The following is a 23,251-nucleotide window of genomic DNA, read 5'->3' on the forward strand; positions in this document are numbered from 1 at the left end:
TGAAAAATATTTATGCAATTATGCAATTATAGTTACAACATTTCAAACTAATAAATGTGAAGGAAAGAGAAGAAGAAAGAAGGATGAGAGAGGGAGAGAGAGAGGAAGTAAGTAAAGGAAAAAGTCAATAAAAGAAACAACAAAGAATGTTAATACATTATAAAATCAAATACAACAATACTAAGTGTGCTTCAAACAGATAATTGTGTTGAATATTCCCCCCAAGCCAGCTAACGAATATACTTCCATAATCTATTCTTAGGTTATTGACAAGCAAATTAATATAGACTCTCAGTTAAACAATGTTAGTAATTTTAACTAAACTAGCAAAGAAAAGTGTGTGTGTGTGTGTGTGTGTGTGTGTGTTTTCTTATGTTTTCTGAAACGTATTCTGATTTTAGTAGAATTTATCCACTCAAAACCTTTAGAATGTGACAGTCTATATCTAAATATGCAGATAAACAAACCAATTATTTATTGTTAGCTGAGATGCAACCCCCCCCCCCCCAGAAAAGCTCATACAGATGTAAAGAAAAAAAATATTACACCAAAGGTAGTTTGTGGGTGGCCGGGAACGATGCTCACACACAAAAAAAGGAAGAGTGTCAAAGGACCATCCAGTGCTACTTAAGGCTCTAAAACACCATTTTTAAGCGTTATCACTTACCAGGATCCAGATCCAGAGATCTGCTTGAGCAGAACCTCACAAACATGTACAAAAGAATTCACTGAACAATGATCACACATTGTCAGCTTTTGACAGGGCCAGTCATCTTTTGTGGCAGTGGGGAGGGTTCCCTACAACAATTCCTAAATATGTGATTAATTCTATTGGAGTTGAAAAAGCCAATCAGCTCTTGGGTAGGCACAAACAGGGTTGTGCTTACCTGTAACTGAGTGGTCTCCTGTTCAGGAAAACATGGGCCTGAGCAAGGGAATTCCCATGCGGGTCTATGCAGCAACTATGAAGACAAACTCCTAGGCCGTTTCCGCACGGTGGCGGAAACGGCGAGGTCGGCGCATTGCACACCGACCCGAAGACGCTGGGACCGGCGCCACGGAGCGCCGCCGCCCTGCCGCCCCGGCGTGTCCCTGGGCCTCCGGCGCGTCGCCGAGGCCTGGGGACACGCCCCCCTGGCCCTGCGCACCTGCTCCAGCGGCGCAGGGCAGGGGGGCGTGTCCCCAGGCCTCGGCGACGCGCCGGAGGCCCAGGAAGAAGGTAAGTGCAGGGTGGGGGAGGCAGCGTGAAGCCGGTGCCGTTCGCTCGGCAGCTGCTTCAAGGCGGCGTATCCCCAAAAAGAGCGCTTCCCAGCACTCTGGGAATACGCCGGCTTCAGGCCGGGTGGGCGGCGCGAGGGCGGCTGCGCTGCAGCTGCGCCCCCTGTGCGAATGGCGGCCTGGAGACGGCTTTTTTACCGTCTCCAGGCCGTCATTTTCTGCCCGTGTGGAAATGGCCCTAGTTCCCATTCAAGAAGGGGAACAATCTGTGTGATGAAAGTGTGGAATGTAAAGATCTAAGGTAGGAACAGTACTCTGAGCACCTTTTAGCATGAATGCTTCTGAATACAGACGGAAAAATAAACAGTTTCCTGTGAGTTCTGTGAGATACAAAACATTTTCCCTGCCTTATCATGTGGGTGATAGAGGAATGTCTCTTATGGACCCTCACCATTTCTATATGCAAGACATTTCTGACATTACTGTAATCTCTTGGGGTATTATGGGTTTAGAACATGAGGTTATTCTACAGTGCACACAGTTCAATGAAATATAATTTATTAAAATTCTTCCTTGAACTTCACATCTGTAAAATGAAGTTGGGCTACTCTCTGATTAAAAGATGCACTGAAACTTTAAGAATTTAAATGTCATCTCATGTTTTTTAGAATAGATAACAATCCACAAAATGAAAAAAGAGATAGGCCCCTTCTGCACATGCAGAATAATACACTTTCAATCCACTTTCAATCCACTTTGCAGCTGGATTTTACTGTGCAGAATAGCAAAATCCACTTGCAAACAATTGTGAATGAGGATTAAAAGTGCATTATTCTGCATGTGCGAAAGGGGCCATAGAGAGGAAGAGAAGAATTCATGACCCCTCTCCAAAACTGTCCCTTTATGGTTTATCAGGTAACTGCAGTAATAATCATTTCAGAGTCTCATTTCATACAAAGTTTCATTCATGTTAACTGCTTATATACACTCAAATAGATGTTATTTTGCCTCAATGACAAACAAAAATCTACTTTCTGTGCTTGTCATAAAACTTCCATTGTAAAAGCCAAGCTCCAAAAATATTTCCAGTCCCCAAATTTATTTGTCCAAGTAAGCTATAATCCAGATGGGCAGGAGTTGCTATTAGTTTACTGTTCCAGATTGTGTTTTGGTAACAGCATAAAAAACATCTACATGGATTGGCAATTGAGTTGCCAAATGTCTAGGCCTTATAAATCTAAGATCCCGAGGCCAAGAATGGCAAGGCATGCATTTTCCTTCACATTTTACATATATTGTCATCTTTCAATGTTTTCCAGTACAATATAACACATTTTAAGACTAATGTGTTAATCTCTTCTTGATGCATTCGAACAGGGAGGAAGAATTTTGCTATTAAATTGCTATGTCTGTCTCACCCCACACTATAAATTCAAACGTTATTACAGAAAAAAGCAACCCCGGCCATATTGTCACTTACCAATGCTGGTGACATTGAAATATACCCCAGTAATTTCTTGTACTGTTCAAAGGTGAAAAACTGGAAAGAATAGAGTAGAAATCTTTATTGAAACAAGTTGCTTGTCTATATTAATCAAACAAAAGACAATGGAAGCAAATTTTGTTCTGGTTGTACTTTGTCACATAATCAGGACTTTATAGATAGACTTGTTTAAACTTAAATCAAATAAATTTGGTCCTCAGACTTGGAAATATACAAATATTTAAAAATGCATCCTTATACTGTACAGTTCTCAGGCCAATTTATATCAGTACCACATTTTATTCTATATAATGAAAAAAGGGGGAAAAACTTTCCAAGTTTCACCAAAAATTAACCAGCCATCTATCATATATATAATTGCTAGTTGCAAAGACAGAATCTTCATTACAAAGATATGAAAAGAATAAGCACGTATTTCAGTGACAAACTACTGAGTCCCTTCCTTAGTAAAATCTAATTTCAAGACTAATCAATTGTAAAATTTCAATATTTGTACTCAGCAAGATGTCTCTGGGCAATTGAGATTTTGATAAAGGATGTGAATGATTCACAAGAAGAAGGGTCACAGAGAAGAAGAAACAAGATGAAATGTTTTTGAAATGATTGTGCACTACTAAAATAGCGATCTTGACAACATTCAGCAATGGATTTTGTAAGTTCGGCATATACTTAATTTGTTTAAATTGATAAAATGGATAACAATTAGAGAAAGAAGAACCCTGTAATTACTAACTAGAAGATGTGCAATTGTGCATAGTTTTCAATTATGCATAGCTGACTAACATGACATTCAAATGCACATATCAATGAGCATTTTTATCCATATTCTGCCTCAGATTAGCATTGCAAATATGCTCAGCTTAAGCAAGACTGAAAATGTCTTGTCATGCAATCTAGGGAAACAATGAAATTGGCAGAACAGAATGACAAAACAAGGAGCATTGTCCAGTTTCTTGAGTAATGGGGAAGAATTAGATGTATATCTATAGAACATAATGCCCAGGGCAAGCAGTGAAATTGCACCCCCTAACACAGGAAGCCAATGAAACAATTTCAAAAACAATTTCTCCAGTGTTTAAGGGTGTCAATGCACTTGTTTGAAGGGAACAAATCCTTGCACTGTATCTTCCTTGTGATGATGATGGAATAATCTAGTTTAAATCTACCCATGGATGCTTACAGACAGGATTTTAGAAATCTTTTGTTACCAGACTGACCCATGCTGGGTGGGTGTGGCTCTGTTTTAAGACACAGTGTCTCTATCCATACTGCCAATCTTTGGGGTGCCTAGAAGTTGCTTGCCAAAATGGGGAATCCACTTTCTCCATTGGCTAGTATACCCACAAGGACACAATAAGAGCTTGTCTGGATTTGCCCTTGCCCAATATCTGCCTCACAAATAGTGGCCTCACACCCTTCTGAAAGGGATTAAAGTTAACAAAATGCCCTTGCCCTGGAAAGCATTCCCATCTCCAGCCCTAGACTATCCACCCTGTGAAGGCAAGGGACTTTTAAATTGATTTGCCCCAAGTGTTTCTGCCTGTATTCGTATTGTGGGGCTCCAACCCAGCTTCTCTAGGAACCAACCTTCCCTTGCACAGCTGTTATTTGAGCCGCCCTCTGGCCCTGTCTCTTGGGATCATCTGGCACATAGGAGCTTCCTGGTCCACAGTGTGGCTGCCTTTTCCTAAGCAAAGAGCCCTCTTGCCTCTCTTTTGTGCCACTACCCTCTTCCACTATCGCTCTCCCCATAGTTTCACATTGGACTCCTGTCCTTTTCATCTGCACACTCCTCCCTCCCACTCCACACTAGCCTCTCCAAACACCACCCCTCGTCTCCCCACCTCCTCCTTTTTATAACCTGGCTGCTTTTGCTGAGTCAATCTCAGCCCGGCAACCCACTCAGCTTCCCGCTCCCTCTGGGCCTTTCAGGCCTGTCTGGCTCGGGGGTTGGACAGGGCTTGATGGCAGGCCATCCTGGTGTCTTCTGGGTGTCCTGCTGTTGTGCCCAGGGCTACCCTTTCAGGCTGGCCCACCACCGGTGTGCCCTGGTGCTGTTCCGCTCCAGCTGGTGGCAAGGCCCCTGAACTGTGGCTGCCCCCCCTGCAGCCCGTTTGGGGCCATGCGGCTTTGCCACTGCCTTTCTTGGTCATGCTGCAGCCCAACTGATGTCCCATGGCTTCAGGCCGGCCCCTCAGCCTGCCCCGCTGGCCTCTGCTGTCTCTTGGCCTAGTCCCATGGTGGCTTGTTGCTGCGCTCCCTGTTGGCTTCCTTACCCCTGGTAAACTTGGCGGGGGCACAAGTGAGGCAGAGGCATTGTCCAGGGAGGGGGGATTCCCCCAACCCTGGACAATTGGGTTAACTTGAAACTTCTTCCTCTAACTAATGCCTCTCTAAAGACCATCTCATTTACTTTGTCATTATTTTACAGCTGTAATTTAATCAGCTACCTTCCCCCTTTTGGGCACTCCCAGCATAGCCACTTAAGCCAAGTGCTCAACCGATTAGACTAATGTCCCAATACTTAAGTTTTATGTTCTTCTCTTGTCTTCCCCTGGGAAGGCAAGACTGCCCTTTGCAGTGGAATTTTCTAGTGAAATGAAGGTCCATGAATTGGCTGTGGATTAATTCTACATTAAGGTTTTTTCTTGTGTTGAGACAGGGTATAGTCACATGTCCCAGTCAATTAATACCACTTGAATTCCAATCCCAATAAATTATTGATATTCACCCTACTTCTTTTTGCATATACTGACATTTACCCCAGTTGTTTTTGTGTTTCTAGTTGCAAAAAAAAACATTTAACTCTGCTAAAAACTGGAAAATATCTCTGGATATTGAAATAGTAAATTCTTTTCCTGTATTCTCGTCACTATCTGTTCATGGGGCACTGTGCCATTAAAAAAAGTTAGTTCAGGCTTCTATATGAAGATTGCTTCTAACTCCTCTTTAAAGTCTGCATATTCTTTCCTCATAGATTTATTCAGAAGGTGACACTTCATAACTTGGCATTTTAAAATGTATTCCATGTTCTTAGAATAGCTCCTACAGTCCTGTTCTTTTGGACAGCTGCTCTATCATCACTTGTGGTAACCATGGCAACCATTTTATCATCCTGCCCTACATTCTTTTATTCCAACGTAAGCTAGGAAATCCACTAAGCTGTTACTACAATCAACAATGATGCCACATACCAGGCACTTAAATTTGATACCCCTGCACCACAGCATGTTTTGTAAAGTATCATAACTTATTCTTTTCCTATTTTTAGAAAATCAAAACGGTCCTCATTTTAATGTCTTCCATTTGAATTTAACAGGTGACAATTGATAAAGGTAGCACTACCATCTCTAGAAATATTCTCATTGTGTTGGATTCAGGCTAAATTTCCAATGGGAGAACAGAATTTTCCTGTATTTTCCCTACTAATGCAGCCAACTGATCTGTATGAAATGTTGCTATCAGGGGATCGGGGACACATGGAATGTAAAAACAAGAGTCTGCAGAAGGAAAGGGAAATAGTAGAAACTGCCAGTTTAGTCTGCTTACAATCCACGGCTTTACACACTGTTGTGTGAGCTGAAGCTCCAGACCCTTTTAGGAGAAAGTAAGTAACAGTGATGTACAGCATTGGTGCATGTTGTTGACAGGCAGTGTTAGGTCTCTGCCTCTGGCCAGGAAAGGTCTACATTCTCAGGGCTTCATCTTCTGCCTATTGATTAGTCTATCTTTGCATTCAACTGATTAGTCTATCTTTGCCTTCCACACACTAGTCTCTAGTCTAGGAATTGTCTGCAAACAACTTTCTATCTTGTTGAAGGCTTTCATGGTCAGATTCAACTGGTTGTGGTGGGTTTTCCAGGCTGTGTGGCCATGGTCTGGTGGATCTTGTTCCTAACGTTTCGTCTGTATCTGTGGCTGGCATCTTCAGAGGTGTATCACAGAGGGAAGTCTGACACACTGTGTCCAGAGAAAAGGGAATGTTTGGGGTATATATTGCCCATCCCAGGGTGGGGAACCAATCAGTAAGTGTTTGGGTGGAACTTGTTATGCAAAGATGTGGTTGATAGTATTGTATTGTGGGTGGGGCTTATCAGTCCAGGAAGTGATTCACATTTTCATGCCCTGCAGCAGCAGCAGTATTGGTAAATGTAAATCCTGTGTTTGGGTGGAGCCCATTGTTCATGAACTTAGGATGCCCTTGGGGTTTGCTTTTGGTGTTTTTAAGTACTGGTAACCAAGCTTCGTTAATTATCAGAGTCTCTTCTTTCCTGTTGAAGTTGTCTTGGTGTTTGTGAATTTCAATGGCCTCCCTGTGCAGTCTGACAAAGTAACCTCCTGAATTGTCCAGAATTTCAGAGTTTTCAAATAAAATACTATCAATACTATCAACCACATCTTTGTATAACAAGTTCCATCCAAACACTTATTGATTGGTTCCCTACCCTGGGACATGAACAATACATACCCCAAACATTCCCTTCTCTCTGGACACAGTGTGTAACAGACTTCCCTCTGTGATACACCTCTGAAGATGCCAGCCACAGATGAAGGCGAAACGTTAGGAACAAGATCCACCAAACCACGGCCACACAGCCCGGAAAATCCACCACAACCAACTTTCTGTCTGGTTCCACTTTGGCTATATATTACTGTAGCTTGACCAATTCATGTCTTGCACTACTCTGCACTACTCTGAACATTTGGTAAGATTTTCATTTGCATTTAATTATGCATTCACCCTTCCTGCTATTCTTCAAGATGGACGGTGGAGACACACTTTTCTGCAACTCTACTATTTACATGCAGAATCTCTGACACTTTCCCAAACTGATTTGGGAACCCAGTTTTCTTTCTGTTCCTTTCTTATGCAGCCTGCACTATTTTTGAAAATCTGACATTACAAAATATTGTGTGCAAGCACATGCATAGCAAGTGAAAATGGCCACTGTACCTAAACCATCAGATAAAGGTGTCAGAGAGTTCAGCAGAGGGCAGCACTGTAAACCATACTGATTTTTGATTAAATCAAGATAGGCACTGAAGTAGGCTTGAGGGAACCAGAAGAATTTCTTGCTACCCTGAGTAACAGTCAGCGCTTCCTCATGAAGGACCACGCAGGATTTGAAAACCATAAAGTTTTGTGTACTTCTCATTTCCAGAATGCTGAGGCTTAATATTGCTTTATAAACCAAAGAACACTTGTTGCAAATACACCATAGAATTTCAACTCAGTACAACCATTTTCAGTTTTAACATATTTTACACATGGTTTTGTTGGAAGTCTCTGTGTCTTGTTCAACCGGTCCTTTATAAATACACTATTTTAAAACTTTCTTTTTCTTCCCGTACTTTGAAAATAAGCCCACAGGGTCACAAGATATGTTAAAGTCATTTTAAATGGAACTGCAGATGCTTAGCCACTTTTGGATGTTTTAAGGAGCAGGTGCCATGAAAATTCATTGCAATGCAAATATATCAGGTGGAAGAGGACTCCTTAAGAAGCCTCAGGTTTTTTTGTGGGGAGGGGGCAATTTAACCAGTCCAGAAATTAGGCTGATTGTCTCTACTTCCAGGATAAGCAAGGATTATGGATAACAGGTTTTAACTCGCATAAGTCTTTTTTCATGTTGTTCTTCCTCTCCTATTACACCTAACAGATGGGCTGGGGCATTTCACCAAGCAAAATATCTGGGCGCAGCAATGCTTGAGTCCCTGACCTCTTCATGCCAAATGTTGGAAACTGTTCATTCAGTTGGACTGTGGCCTATTTACATCAAGCTCATTGTGCCACACCAGATTTTTCTCCCTACTTTCAATTGCAGTCCCATGAGCTGGGTCCATATTAACAATTCAGTGAGTATTCAACACTACAGGTAAATCCTCCTTCTGTGAAAATTTCCTCTTTTTGCAACCTGTCCTAGACATCCAGCATTACTATGTACCACATTACAATATTCTGTCTGTTGTGGAAAGGGTGTACATTTCAATACTTCTCTTTGACACTGCACAAGCAACTCAATGAGGCCCAAATAGCTTCCTTCATACAGATGAGATTTTGGATCTCTTTATTTGTTCAAGTATGAAATACAAATATTACAAATTAAATCTACCAATCATGTAAACAAAAAAAATGTCCGTGAAGATTGTCAAGTATCATTTCATGAGTGAATTCCTTCAATAAATGATAGCACTCACTGTTGTAAATTTGTGACACTTAGAAACGGTCAATTCCTTTCAAACAATAGTTGGCTGTTGTGGATTTTCTGGGCTGTATGGCCATGGTCCAGAAAACCCATAACAGCCAATTGATTCTGGCCGGCTGTGAAAGCCTTTGTCAATACATCAAACAGTCTTTAAATCATCTGTTTTGAAGTAGCCTTAATGAAATCAGTATAACTATTTAAGAACAAGGAGGTTCACCATTTAAGCAGCATAAAGCAAAAGTGAAATAGTATCAAATGAGTTTTTCAAACTGTACACTCAAATTACCACATGAAGAATTTTCCTGGTCAATGCCACTACTAAATTTTCAGGCAACTGCAGGTATTTTTCAGGTCCCGCTGCCCTCAATTTATATTACATGTATAAACAAAGATAGTAATCTTCTATTCTTAAAAAATGCCTTCAAAATACCAAAAGGTTTCCTAAATCCATAATCATAAAAATTAGTAAGCAGTAAATTCGGTTTCACGTGATGTGAACTTAAAACAACAACCAAAAACCTGAAGCTGAAATGAATACCAAGAAAGTGGCGGAAAACTAGATGCTCCTGAGTACAAACTCATAAACATCTTTCTGTGTTTGTTCCCATAGCTCGTGTTGTTTAAGAGACAAGCATATCTTTATCATGAGAGTCTGAAACAATATTTTTCTGTTAAGCTTTTTTTTGCTAAAGTAAACAAAATAGCTCCACAAAATCCAAGAAAAAATAATTGCAAAATACATGTCTCTAATGTATCTAATAACCCATGCTGTCCATATGGCAAAGATACAAGTAAATCAAAGTTTCACAGAGGGGAAAAAAAGACAAAGTACTTACCATATGTCTCAAAAACATTAAGGTAAAAATGTCTGGGAACACATGCAAAATATGTATTTGCCCAACAAGATCATCTGTTAACCATTGTACTGGCTCTGTTCATGTCTTTTCTTCAAGTCCAGACTAAGTCAGGGCTATAAAGTTTGGCTTTTCATCCTTCAGAATTACCAGCTTTTTTTTCAGAAAGGGGGAAAAAGAGAGAGACAGAAAGAGGCACCAATAGACAGACAAAGGATCTAAAGTCTTCAAAGAGAAATTGTCTTTGACACATGGCATCCAAGTGACATATTACCTTAATTATAATGGCTTTATTTTTACATGCAAATGGATTTACCAAAGGAATAGTCAATTATATTTTTCTTCTCAACAGGAACTCTGCCTTGTTTGTTTATCTGAGTGATCTTTTATCAGCACAGCAGTTTTATAATTCAAGGCAGCCTTTCTCTGCAGCTTTCCAAGATGTGAATGGCAGGTACAGATGCAGCTGCACAAAATTACCCCAATGGAACTTCAATTTATATATTAAATTGGGAAGGGAATCCAAAGGTCATCTAGTACTACCTTCAAGCATGAGAAATTGAGGCGTCAGATGACATCTCTTTTCTTTCTCTGCCTAACATGCCTCTATTAAATTGGGAATATCTGTAATTCCTTAGTGAATAAACCAGAATGTAAAGGTGAAACAAAGGTCACAGAGAAGCAAGGTCTCCCAAATGACCTAAAACGTAAAACAACAGTTCTCATGAATATGATCCCAATATGCATTTTTATTTTGACAACTTTCTCAGTTATGAATAGTGTTGGATTTGAATATTTTAAAATAAAAACCTAAATCTATCATGTAAACATTAGATCATTATGTCATTTATATTCCATCTTTCTTCCATCATCATCATCATCATCATCATCATCATCATCATCATCATCATCATCATCATCACCATCACCATCACCATCACCATCACCACCTTCACCTCCATCACCACCATCTTCAGAAGAGTTTGGATTTACATCCCTTATTTCTATCCTGTAAGAAGACTCAAAGGGGCTCACAAACTCCTTTCCCTTCCTCGCCTCACAACAGACACCTTGTGAAATAAGTGGAGTTGAGAGAGTTTCAAAGAATTATGACTAGCCCAAGGTCACCCAACAGAAATGTGTAGGAGTGGGGAAACAAATCAAGCCCAGTTCTCCAAATTAGAGTTCACCTGCTCTTAACCACCAGATGGCTTGCAAAACATTTCCAGGCGATCTTTCATCTGAGTGTGACCATACACTCATATCTGCTTAACTTCAGAAAGGTGGTTCACAGACCCTCACAACAGGAAAACAATGAAAATAAAATTTGACTATAAGCAAGCCCTTTATTCATTTAAAACATTTTTATCCCACCAACTTTTTTTGCAAGTACACAAGGTGGCTTATAAAAAAAAGATAATTCCAACTAATAAACTGATAACACCAATGAATCAAACTTAGAAGCAACAAATATCAATATAGCACAAAAATTAATGAACAAAAATACAAAATATATCCAGTTTCAAGGACTACGGGAATAAACAAGACTCTAGTCAACACAAAGAAGGGAGGGGAGGTTCTAGCTAGGACATTTATGATGATAGCAATTTAGTACAAATAAAAGAATAGCACATAATTAACTTATGAATACTACCACAGGAGGAAGTCATTGCCACCAGTTTTTTAAAGGACTGTACAGATTTATAGATGTTAGTTACATCAATGGCAAGCTGTTACATTGCGCTATGCCCTAAGGAATTTTATAATCACTGTGTAGAAGGGAAAACAATGTAGGAAAAAGAGAAAGGAACAACCAATGAATGTCACCCAGAGGTTCTTGACCATTTCAGTTTGGGTTCTTTAGGGGAAATGTAAATTACCTTACAGTAGCAAGAGTTAACAGCTTCAGTGGGGACTGTTTTTTTTAAATAAAGCAAAAAAAAAAGGCTTACCTTTACTGCCCTCTTAGGTGTTTCTGCCAAGATTGGAGGGAGTATGCCTTTGTAGAAACCAAACAATCTATTGAAGAAAGGAAGACAATGAAAATTGTAGACAAGGTAAGTAAGAACATTATCCAAGTCATAATTCTGTTTTCTTTTCAGAATTAAACTACTAATCTCAAGGCATTCTTAATTCTTTAAGACAGGCCCTACAGTTAACAGTGAATTTATGTTTTTTTAAATGTATTATGTAACTATTGCTGTAGTCCTTAACTTGCTTCCCCTGAGATAATGTTGCTGACTTCAATAGTACTCAACTGGAACAAATTCTTTAAGGATTGTACCAATCTGGGTTTACGTCACTGGGATATGAACCATAACTGGCAATGGATAAACACTAATTTAACCCACACTAAATCCGTGCAGATTAGATGCCTGTTCTATTCATTCAGTAAAGGAATAACCTTTGTTGAAGGAGCAAAAACAAAAAGATAAGGCATTAAAATATAATGAAATATAATATTTAATAAAATACATATTTTAAAAAAGGCAGATAATGTATTGCACCTGAAAAATGACAGACTTTTTTTTTGAGAGTGGGCTGTTGACTTTTGCAAATTTCATACAATGTGCAGAAATGGTGACAACTTAATTTTACTATTAGATTTGTCTTTTCCTAAAACGAGAGCAATACAATTATGTCAGACCAAGTGAATGGGCGCTTTATCTTAAATTAGATTTATGCACTCCTCATGTGACTTTTTGCAGCCATTTTGTGACTGACATGGTTATTAAAAGATAAAAGCCCAGGTCATTACTGACCCATAGGGTGACGTCACATCACAACATTTACTACTCAGACTATGTTTATGGGGTGCTTTCCATTGCCTTCCACATTTAGCCACACTTTATCCCCAGCAAGCTGGGTACACAGAGGGATGGAAGGCTGAGTCAACCTGAAACAGACTTCTGTCAAGATCAAACTCAGGTCATGAACAGAGCTTTGACTGTAGTCCTGAAGCTTACCACTCTGCACCACGGCGTTCCTTAGGCACTACACACTACTTGAAAGGATTTCATTTAGTGAAAGGAAATAGTCTAAGTAAAGGAGCTCTTAAAAGTGGAACAAACACAGCTCATTATTAAGATAACAGAAAATCAGCTGAAAGTACAATGTTCTGTCTTATTTTGTGTACACATGCAGCAGAATGAAATGGTAGGATTCTGAGGGGGGGGGGGTTGACTGTACCTAAAATTGCCAATTCCAGGTTGGGAATATCTGAAAATTTGGTGAATGGAGCCTGAGGACAGTGGGACTTAGGGAAGAGAAGGACTTTATTGAGGTATAATGCCATGGAGTGCATCTTCCAAAGCAGCCATTTTCTCTAGGTGAGCTGACCATCTCTGCCTGTAGCAATGGCGTAGCGCCAAAAGGGCAGGGGGCGATGCCCTGGGAGGAGCCATGGCGGAGGTGTGGCCAAGCCGTGGAGGGAGCATGGCAGGGGCATTCTGTGGTGGGGATGGGTGGTACCGCTGCAGGGGCACAGGGTGCTTGTGCGCACCGGGCACAGTTTCCCCTTGCTCTGCCTCTGGCCTGTAGATCAGTTGTAATAGCAGGAGATCTCCAGTCACCAATAGGAAATTGATAATTCTAATCATACCATGTCAGGCAGAAAGACAGGATCATATTTTTAACATTCCTCTATATAAAAGCTGTTGGAATGATTGTGAAATGTTGCTTAATGCTAGCACAGACTTTGGAATCTCAGGGGAGAACAGTAGAGAGTTAGTGTAGAGATAGACTGGGTGTAATCTGACTTTTTTTTATCCATTCATGTTTCTGGTCATTTGTTCTCCAGAATACTAATCTCAGTGACACCTTCCTTTGGGTCACTTCCCTTCTCTCTCTTTCTCCTTCTGTCCCCCATGAGGGCTGGACAAGCGTTCCACAATCTTTATCTAAGCCCCTTGGGGAAATTGCACTTCCCTAAACTCTGCTGCCCCAGCATAGTTTCCACAGCGTGGAAGAGACAGACAGACAGACAGACAGACAGACAGACAGACAGACAGACAGACAGACAGACGCTCTCACCCGGACTGTGCCTCAGCATGACCTCTGCACAGTGGTGGAATTCAGCAGATTCGCACCACTTCGGCCGAACCGGTTGTTAAAATTGTGTTTATAAACAACAAGTTGTTACATTATTTGAATCCCACCACTGCCTCTGCAGCCCTTTCTTACTGAGGAAGGGTTGTGGAAGCTGTGTTGGGGTGGCACAGTAGAGTCCACAAGGGTGGGGTGGGATGCTGAACTGGGCAACCCTCTGCCTCCCCTGCACAGCCTCCACAGCTCTTCCTCACTGAGGAAGGGTTGAAGAGGCCACACTGGGGTAGCAGATTTCAGGCAGGAGAATCCTCAGGAGTCTGAGGATTCCACCAGCCAGATTCCACCACCCCAGTAGGGCATTCATAAGGAGTTCGAGGGGGCATTGGGGTCCAGGTAGGGAAATCCTCAGTCTGAGGATTCTCCTGTGCTGACACTGTTGCCCCAGCATGGCCTCCGCAGCCCTTTCTCAGTGAGGAACAGCTATGGAAACCTTGCTAGAGTGGCACGGCAGAGTCAGGGGGAAGGCGCCAAGGGGAAGACTGGTGGAAGGTGCAGAAGGAGAAAGTGGTAGGCAGCACAATGTTCATCCAGTTCCTTGTTTTTTGGGGGTGGGGGGAGGGGGCAGGTGGCCAAGCACCCCCACGTGATCTGCTGGAGTGATGCCCAGGGTTCCCACCCCTCCACAATACTGATGATCCTACTGATGACCACTGTCTAGAATGGAATTCTCTCACAATAAAAATCTTCGACTTCTTTTCTAAGTAGCAAGCCCCAGTGTGAAATTATTCCTCAAGCAGCGAGAAAATAGAGTCCTGCTGTGCAAAGACTCAGCTCTGTTTTCAAAAGCCTTCACAGTGTTAGCCTATCAGGGAGAGAGGTTGTAGAGATATCCTTCCCCATGCTGTGCCACTCCAAAGGAATTATTAATGTGAGGCAACTTTGAAAATGTAATCCCTTGCCTGCAAACTGAAGCAGCATATTCCATTCCACCACTTTAGCCCTCTGCCATCTCATTATCACCTCATTCTGCAGCAGGCATAGATCAGGCCTCAGAGTTCTTGCCTCTAGATATTTCCTACAACTTGTTAGTGCTAACTTGTAACCTCTCGTCTATGCTTTGCACATGTGTGAATTAAGGTAAGTGATCTGAACCTCTTGATCTGGCTAAGTTGGTTTTTGTGGAAAGAGGAAAAGAAAATGTGAATGAGTTCGTACAAACGATCTCAAGCCGGCCAGGCAAAGGGGCGTGGGGAAGCTCGGCCTGGCAATTTAACGTGGCTGGGAGGCGCCAGTCAGCCCACGTCACAACTGAGCGCCTCCTTGCCCCGTGATCCAATCGGCTGCGCTGCTACACGCATGCGCAGCGCAGCCTTGTGTTCGGCCATTGGGGGGAGGTGCTTCCGCCGCTGCGGAGAAACAGCTCCCTTCCCCCGTCGGCAATTGGCGGCCCCGGTAAGTCGGCGCCGCCCCTTTATCACCTCATTCTGCAGCAGGCATAGATCAGGCCTCAGAGTTCTTGCCTCTAGATATTTCCTACAACTTGTTAGTGCTAACTTGTAACCTCTCGTCTATGCTTTGCACATGTGTGAATTAATGTAAGTGATCTGAACCTCTTGATCTGGCTAAGTTGGTTTTTGTGGAAAGAGGAAAAGAAAATGTGAATGAGTTCTAGAAAAAAAAGAAAATAGTATAGTTATTTCAAATAGAGAAAAGAATAATGCAAGACACATGCAGGTGATCAGCACAAACCAAAAATATACAAAATATAATCAAGATACCCTGGTATGGACATGTGACTTTACAGAGGCAATGTTACCGTGAACTGAGATAAGCTGCCTCAGGCACTGAATTTAAGGCTTGGCAAAATCTTAGATTTTAAGATCTTTGGAGGTATGTATACAAAAGCTTTAGAAAACTGTCATACAAAAGCCCTCTACATGCATATTTGCATTTTCAGTTCTTGTTCTTAAGCTCCATGCTTCTGGTGAATGGCTTGAATCCAGCTATGGATTTTCTCAAACTCTAGAGTTAGGGTTGCTAATTTGGGATTGGATCATTCCTAGAGATTTGAGGACAGAGCCTGTGAAGGACTCAGTTTGAGGGAAAGGAGGGAGTTCAACTGAAATGTGATATCATAGAGTTCTCCCTCTGAAGTTGCCATTTTTCTCTAGGGGAACTTATCTCTGTAGTCTGGACAGTTGGCTATAATCCTCAACTGGAGGTTGGCAACTTATGTAGGATCCTTGCAGAAGCGTTAAGAAAATCTTGGCTTGACCTCTCTCACTGAGTTAAACATAGTGTACTGTGAACCATTTTCTGTTTGCTTGAGACATTGTGCAGGCAATTTCTGGGCACTGTAAGGTATAAGAAAGTAAGTTCTAGGTGTTGCAGAGGATCTTGCTCAAATGGAACTGCATGAAATCTGTGTTTCTGCTTGTGCATTGCTGAATCCAAGGCCATTTCCGCATGGCCACGATGGGGGTTGGGTCGGCGTACATAACGCCGACCCAACTGCCCCGGGACCGTTTGCACGAACAGTCCCGGTTGCGACGGGGAGGACGGCGCAGCATTTGCACAGGCTGCGCTGTCCCCCAAACGCCTCACCATGTCCTCCAGCCTCCGGTGCGTCGCACAGGCCAGGGGACACACACCCCTGCCCTGCGCGACAGCTTGGAAGTTGCAGGGCAGGGGGGGCGTGTCCCCTGGCCTGTGTGATGCGCCGGAGGGCGGAGGACATGGTGAGGCGTTTGGGAAAGGGGAGGGGGAATGGCGCCTTTCAGCCGCAGTTTCCCAAAAACCTCGCTGGGGAAGCGAGATCGGGAAACAGCTGCTTCGCGCCGCTGGGGAGGTGCGAGGACAGCGCAGCTGTGATGTAGCTGCGCCCCCCATGTGAACAGCTCCTTGGGGATGGCGTTTTTGCCCTCCCCAGGGTGCTGTTTATGGCCCGTGCGGAAAGGGCCTTTGCCAGTGGGCTGGACACATCCTTGCCTTATTCTCCTCCTTGCTACAACACCAGTTGCTCATGTTTTTTATTTATGTAGGTTCCATGATCCACACATAGCCCTTTTAATGATCACAGGTGGCTCTTTCCTCCTTTTTAAAATTTTTAAATATTTGATCTCTTCAGTTTTAAATGTATTAGTTATTTAACAAATACAAATAGCCATACATTAACAAGCATAAGAAACAAAAATATCAAAACATTGCAAAACAAATACAAAGCATATTCTGAAAAAATAAAACATTTATAATTATTGTTAAACATTTTGTTTTACAGTACTTACAAGATTTTTTTGCAGCTTTAACCCCTGTGCCCACATTATTTATTAAATCACATCTTTTCATAAGTTTCTTGCATTAAATGGAAGATGAAGAATTGTTGAGTGTTAGTAAAAGATGCAAATGGATTCCAAACTGCATTCAAAGCATCTACACTCCCATGATTTTTGCTGTTCTCATTTGATATGTTAATTTTTCCAATAGACCTGTAATCCACAAATTAATATACCTACCATTTGCAATTTTGGTTGTGGATTTCCAGTGTTGAAACATGAAGATCTTGTTATTAAAAATGTTTTTGTTAATGATTTACATGCAAATTTTAATGTTACATATACATAAATTTAACAATGACATTTTTTGGATTTGGTGTAAAATTTAATTTTAAAAATTGTTAATGTCACCATATATTAAACTTCCAAATTTTTTTCAGCTCCACTACTTATAGAAGAATTATTATGGCCCCTCTGACATTGCAAAGAAGACTTTTTAATAGATACACTTAAGTTTTACAGGTGTTATCTATCCACTAGCTTCAGGCATTTTTTTTAGTCTAGGTGAAACTGATTTAAGAGTTTTCCCCTCTTTCAAATAGCCTCCCATGCTCCAGTATCTATTTATGATCCCATTCCTTTCCCAAGTGTGATTTAAGATGCTCATACACACCATATGTAGTTTGATTTAAATAGTCATGAATACCTGAAACCATGCACTTTGTGTAAACTGAACTAGATTGGATCAAAAATTCAAATACAGCTAAAGGACGTTTTGATTGTTCTAGTCTCACATAGGGCATGAAATAAAAATGCCTTTTTTTCCAGCAGAAGAGCTGATTAGATGCAAACCATTATCTTCACTGAGACAACTTGCATATATCTGTACATATACATAGAAATGCCTTCTCAATGACCCAGTTCAGCAGTCATCCTTACTTCATTCAATTCTGACATTCAGACTGTGAATGGATCAGGGATACGAATGGATTGCATTGAGCAACTGGAGCAGCTACAGGACAAAACTGCAGTTGCTTTTTGGTCAGAAGTCAAGTTCCAGCTGATCCATCATCACCAAGAAGTCACTGTCAAGGCCTGTCCTGCGGTCTTGCCATGTCTCCTGGGAAATGCTGGTACCTGGGGAATCCTGCTTGGCACACTCTGCTGTTTTTTTCCCCTTTGCTTCTGCATCTGGGAATGTGTAGTTGTTATCTCATTCTCTGACCTTGGAGAGTGTTGCATCCAGCATCAGTTTCACGTTTGGCTGGAGGAGCAAGGGAGGGGGGTGGTCCTTAGCATAGCCCAGGAGTTGCCAACCTATGGCACTCCAGATGTTCATGGAATACAATTCCCATCAATTTGCCATGCTGGCAGGCCATAGGTTGGCCACCCCTGGCCGAAGCCTTACATTTACTGGCATCCATTCTAAATATCAGTTCTGGCAACAGTCAGTTGTGAGATTCATTGTAATTTCTCTATCAATAAACTAAGATTTCATCAACCCTCAAATCTGCTTTATTTCAAGAGAGAAGGCTGCAAGTTGCCTATTCCTGTGAATACACATGAAGAGTTTGCAAATAGATGAACAGCCTGTTGACTAATTGGCTGATGATCACCACTGCCAAATGGGAAGTGAACACAACTTACATGGATTTGAATTCAGGTTTGAGACAGAGGAAAAACCAAACCTATATGATTGTATAATTAACAACACTCTTTTAATGAACATGTTGAGAATAAGAATATGTATTTTTGTCACATTCTAACTTTTTTGATGATTTTTGGGCACTTTCCTCAATGTAGTTGCTGATAACTTTAATTTTCCTCCTACTTGGATTTGCCTATTTGCTTTCTTTCCCTTTGTGTTGATTTGGTGGGTTCTGTAAGCTGCTAAAGGAGGGAAACTTTTTTCAGTTTTTTAAGCACAGTTTTTTTGTTTTTAAATTTTTGTAAAGTTTCCTTTTAGAGGAGGTGAGTAAAGCAGTTCCAAGACTGTACCAGGTATGTGCATTGCAATGTAGGCGTCCTTTAACAATTTTCGGGGGGGGGGGACTGATAAGGATGAAGGAGTTCCCAAAGGCACCTGGTGGGCAACTGCGAGTGGCAGAGTGCTGGACTAGATGGACTCTGGTCTGATCCAGGCAGGCTCGTTCTTATGTTCTTAAGGAGAGCAACCCGTAGTAGGTCTATTCAGGTTGCAATCCTCAGGGCACTTCCCTGGGAGTGAGCCCCTTGAATAAAATAGGACACTGCTGAATAGATCTGTTTAGGATTGCTCCTCGTCCTGCTCAATTCTATTCAATGGAACTTAGTCATTTGAAAGTGTTCTTAGAATCACACTAAATGTCACCCAGCCTGTGGAGTTCTCTAGTTTGAGGGGTAAATTGGGCCCCTTCCCTGTTTTTTTAAATGTATTTATCTTTGTAAGTCCCTGGGTGCAGTACTATCATAAAAATCATAAAATAATCTTAAAACCATTATAAAAGCACTTTAAAAACCATCCCCATCCTAACTCTCCTAAAAATGCATAATCCACAATCCCCCCTTAATGTTCCCCTCAGCACATTTCAAAAATCTGTCTGGGGCTGTACCAGCAGAGTGCCCAGTAGAGCACCCAGTTTATTTTTTTGATGAGTCAAGACATTATTATGCTGTGAACTTGGTGTGGCAGGTATTTTCAGTGCCACAAAATACACGGTGAATATTAATTCCTGTTATTTTCATTCTTTTATTCTCTGCTCTTATGACTGCAGTCTTTAGCACTACAGTCTTGAGCACTAACAATCTTATGACTTCAGTCTTTAGCACTACAGTCTTGAGTACTAACAATTCTAACAACTAAATGACAATAAAGGAAAGTAAGGATAAGAATAAATACACCTACAATAACTAGGGCATCAGGTTGCCCAGATCTAACTATTAGGTTTGATTACATAGGAAAAAGAAAAAACTTGGCAACTGCCAGAGTCGTATTATGATTACTTCCAGCGAAGAGGGCTTGTAGCTTACAATAAACTGGAAAGCTAACCAGACCATTGAAAAGGGGGGAAACAAACATGGTTCCATGCATATGAAATTTTGGACATTCCCAACAGACAATTTGGCAAGGCATAAAGACTCCCTGCTTCACAACTACAAAGTCTATCGGCAAATGAAATCCTCCCAAAGCAGCCAAAAAAGTTTTACCGTTAGGATTGAATTAAGGTGAGCCAACATAAAGATTTGTCAGTATTTGGGAAGCTGCTGATATTTTTGATAACTGAAACAATTATATCTCTCCTTTCCCTTTGTGGCTTAAGATGGCTTATACATTGTCCCATTAAAGGCATTCTTAAAAACACTCCACATAAAACCCCATGCTTGCAGATCTGCTGGGTTTTTTTTAATGGATTACAGTTGTTTTTAAAATCATGTTTAGTTTGGCTTAAGTATTTTAGATGATTTTATTATTACGCTTAGTTGTTATGGTTAGCCACTTTGAGACTCCCTTGGGGATAGAAAAAGCAGGCGAAACTCTTCAGTTAAATAAATAAACAAACAAATAATCAAGTATATCCCAACAAAAATACGCTTATGGCAAACTTATGGTATTTGTTTTATACAGTTTTTTAAATCTCTCTTTTAAATAGGTTTTAGAATGTACTTTATTATGTTTTTTTGAAATTGTTAGTTACATTGGTGGTCCTAACTGGGCAGAAAGAGAGAATATAAATATTGTAAATACATAAAAATAAACCAACTCCTAACAGGACTCTACTGGCAACAGTTGAGTTGTGTAAGGTTCTATCACATTTTCATCCTGCACTTTCTTCAAAGCAGCTCAGATTTTAACAAATGTATGAAGTAGGTTTTTTCTACAACAACCCTGTGAAGTAGGTAGGTGCGAGAGAATGCCAAGGCCATGAAGTTTCCAGGCTGGACAATGAGTTGAACCCTGGTCACCTGTATCCAACTCCCACACTCTAACCACAACATCACATTGGTCCTGAAGGCGATGAAAACTCTAAAATGTCTTTTATAGTTTCTTAATACCCTCCCCCACTCTTAGAATTAGCATAATATTAGTTGCAACATGGAAGGTCAACGTTTCAGTACCAAATTGGAGGAAAGAATGGGTCAAGATGTCTCTACGTTTTGGAAAAAATAGAGTTAACAGCCTCAACCTTAACTAAAGCACAGTTAAATACATTATTTTGTTTCAGCATTAAGCATCTAAATGAACATCACCATTCAATTGTGTTCTGGGCAGCCACCCAAATTCATCTTTGCAAAAGTTGATTTTGAAACATTACAGTCAATCATATCTTCCCAATTTGTTCTTCTTTCAGGCTTTAGGCACCCTTCTGGTTTCCATTTCTTGTTTGGAAGCCTTGAGTCATCCATTTTGGCAACATGTCCAACCCAAATCAGTTATTTTCTCCAAATTATATTGAAATTGGGATCTTGCTTAGTTTGTTGTTTTCCTCCCCTGTCTTTCACATAATTTTCTCTTTAAGGATCAAATGCAAAGCTGATTGAAGGCATGCATATAATATCCTCTTTCTGCAGTTGCTGTCAAATCCAAGCCTGTTACCCACATAGTTCTATAATTGAAAAAATGACAGAAAGTACCTTTAGGGCCCTATTCTTTTGCCCCACATGAATCTGGGGTTCACAGAATTTAGATGACTCGCAGAGCTCAACTCTTGAAGATGCACAGACCATTCTGTGTGAAATTTACAATATTAATAGCAGGAAGGAGTCTTTCTGAGTTAGGAAAAATTGAAGTGTTCTTTAAAAAAGGATTCCACATGAACATGCCATAAAACTGCAAGTCTCAGCTTTATGTTCCTACGAATTGGAACACAGACACCATGACTTAAAGCTTCTGTTATAAAATGAGGCTAAAGTAAGGTTACCAGGTCCCCCCTGGCCAGTTGCGGGGCATAGAGGGGACTTACTAGCAGCAAATGGAGGCTGGTGTTGATGTCATCACATTGCTGATGATCTTGGGGACACCCTGGCAAAAATTTTATGGTAGAGGTCAATTTTTACCATAGAGTTTGTCCTAACAGTACAGCATCCCTGCAATCATTGGCAACATGATGATGTCACTTTCAGAAGTCATTGCATTGACACTGGCCTTCCTCCAACCTGTTTGCAACTAATAAGTTTACCACCAGCCAGCTGAATGGCACTGCAGGGAGGACCCCTCTCCTGGCAGGAAAATGCCAACCCTAGGCCAGAGGGCTTGTCACAACCCCATTCTTGTCCAATAAAAAAATCAGAACCTTGAAAGCAGAATTCTTAATTCAGCATAGAAGAGCTGACGATTTATTAATGTCAGAACTGAATACAATAAAACAGGCAAAGCATTATACCTCCCCACCACCACTGCAGAAACGTCATTCCCAACAGTAGAAGTCATTCCCTTATGGCAGGAAGGCACACTCACACACACATTCCTTGGACAGTGAGAAATGGGGAGAAACAGACCTCCAAAACCTACCCCACACATCCATGGTGCATCCAGACCACAAACTGGTGTTTTCCCCCCTCTAACCAGTGTCTCCAAGTTGCTAGCACTTTTTTGATGGCCCCCATTTCTTTGTCCCCTACTGTTCAGTTTACTTCTGAACTTTTTTGGATAAATAAGCACAGGTGTACAGCTTTCCGTCTATCCCCCACTGGAGGAGCATGGCTCCCAACGCCACATCTGAGGCATCTGCTATAGCCACTGCAGTTGTATCCATGCCTTGTCTTCCAACTTTTTGGATAAATAAGCACTTTTTGGATAAATAAGCACAGTGATGCACAGTGATCCACCCCCAAACAGCATCATTTTCAATGGTGTTTAAACTGGGGAGCCCAGATTCTCCTTTTAAATCCAGTTTAAACAACATTGAAAGTGATGCTATTTTGGGGTGGATTCTCCCCCACCCTGAAACAGCATCCCTTTCAATGTTAAAACTGTGGACCTCAGATTCTCCCTTTAAATCCATGCTGAAGGGGGTGGATTTAATAACAACAACAACAACAACAACAACAATAATAACCTTTATTAGGCATTGAGAAAACAAAAGAAAGAAAGAAAGAAAGAAAGAACAAACAAAAGAAAGAAAGAAAGAAAGAAAGAAAGAAAAAGAAAGAAAGAAAGAAAGAAAGAAAGAA

At 41.1% G+C, this 23,251-nt stretch overlaps 1 protein-coding gene across 4 annotated transcripts in view; it reads right to left on the minus strand.

The window, feature by feature from the left end:
* The window catches only part of SLC25A21 (solute carrier family 25 member 21), a 346,209-nt gene that overhangs the window by 23,225 nt on the left and 299,733 nt on the right, over window positions 1–23,251 (minus strand). For all 4 annotated transcript variants that reach the window (XM_048487003.1, XM_048487002.1, XM_048487004.1 and 1 more), the window contains 2 exons: window positions 11,735–11,801; window positions 2,699–2,758 (listed from right to left, as the gene is read on the minus strand). In XM_048487003.1, coding sequence (XP_048342960.1) covers window positions 2,699–2,758; window positions 11,735–11,801 — 127 coding nt within the window. The remainder of the gene's footprint in view (window positions 1–2,698; window positions 2,759–11,734; window positions 11,802–23,251) is intronic.

This window comes from Sphaerodactylus townsendi, linkage group LG02 (assembly GCF_021028975.2).
Source record: "Sphaerodactylus townsendi isolate TG3544 linkage group LG02, MPM_Stown_v2.3, whole genome shotgun sequence".
In the NCBI taxonomy this organism is placed as follows: domain Eukaryota; kingdom Metazoa; phylum Chordata; class Lepidosauria; order Squamata; family Sphaerodactylidae; genus Sphaerodactylus; species Sphaerodactylus townsendi.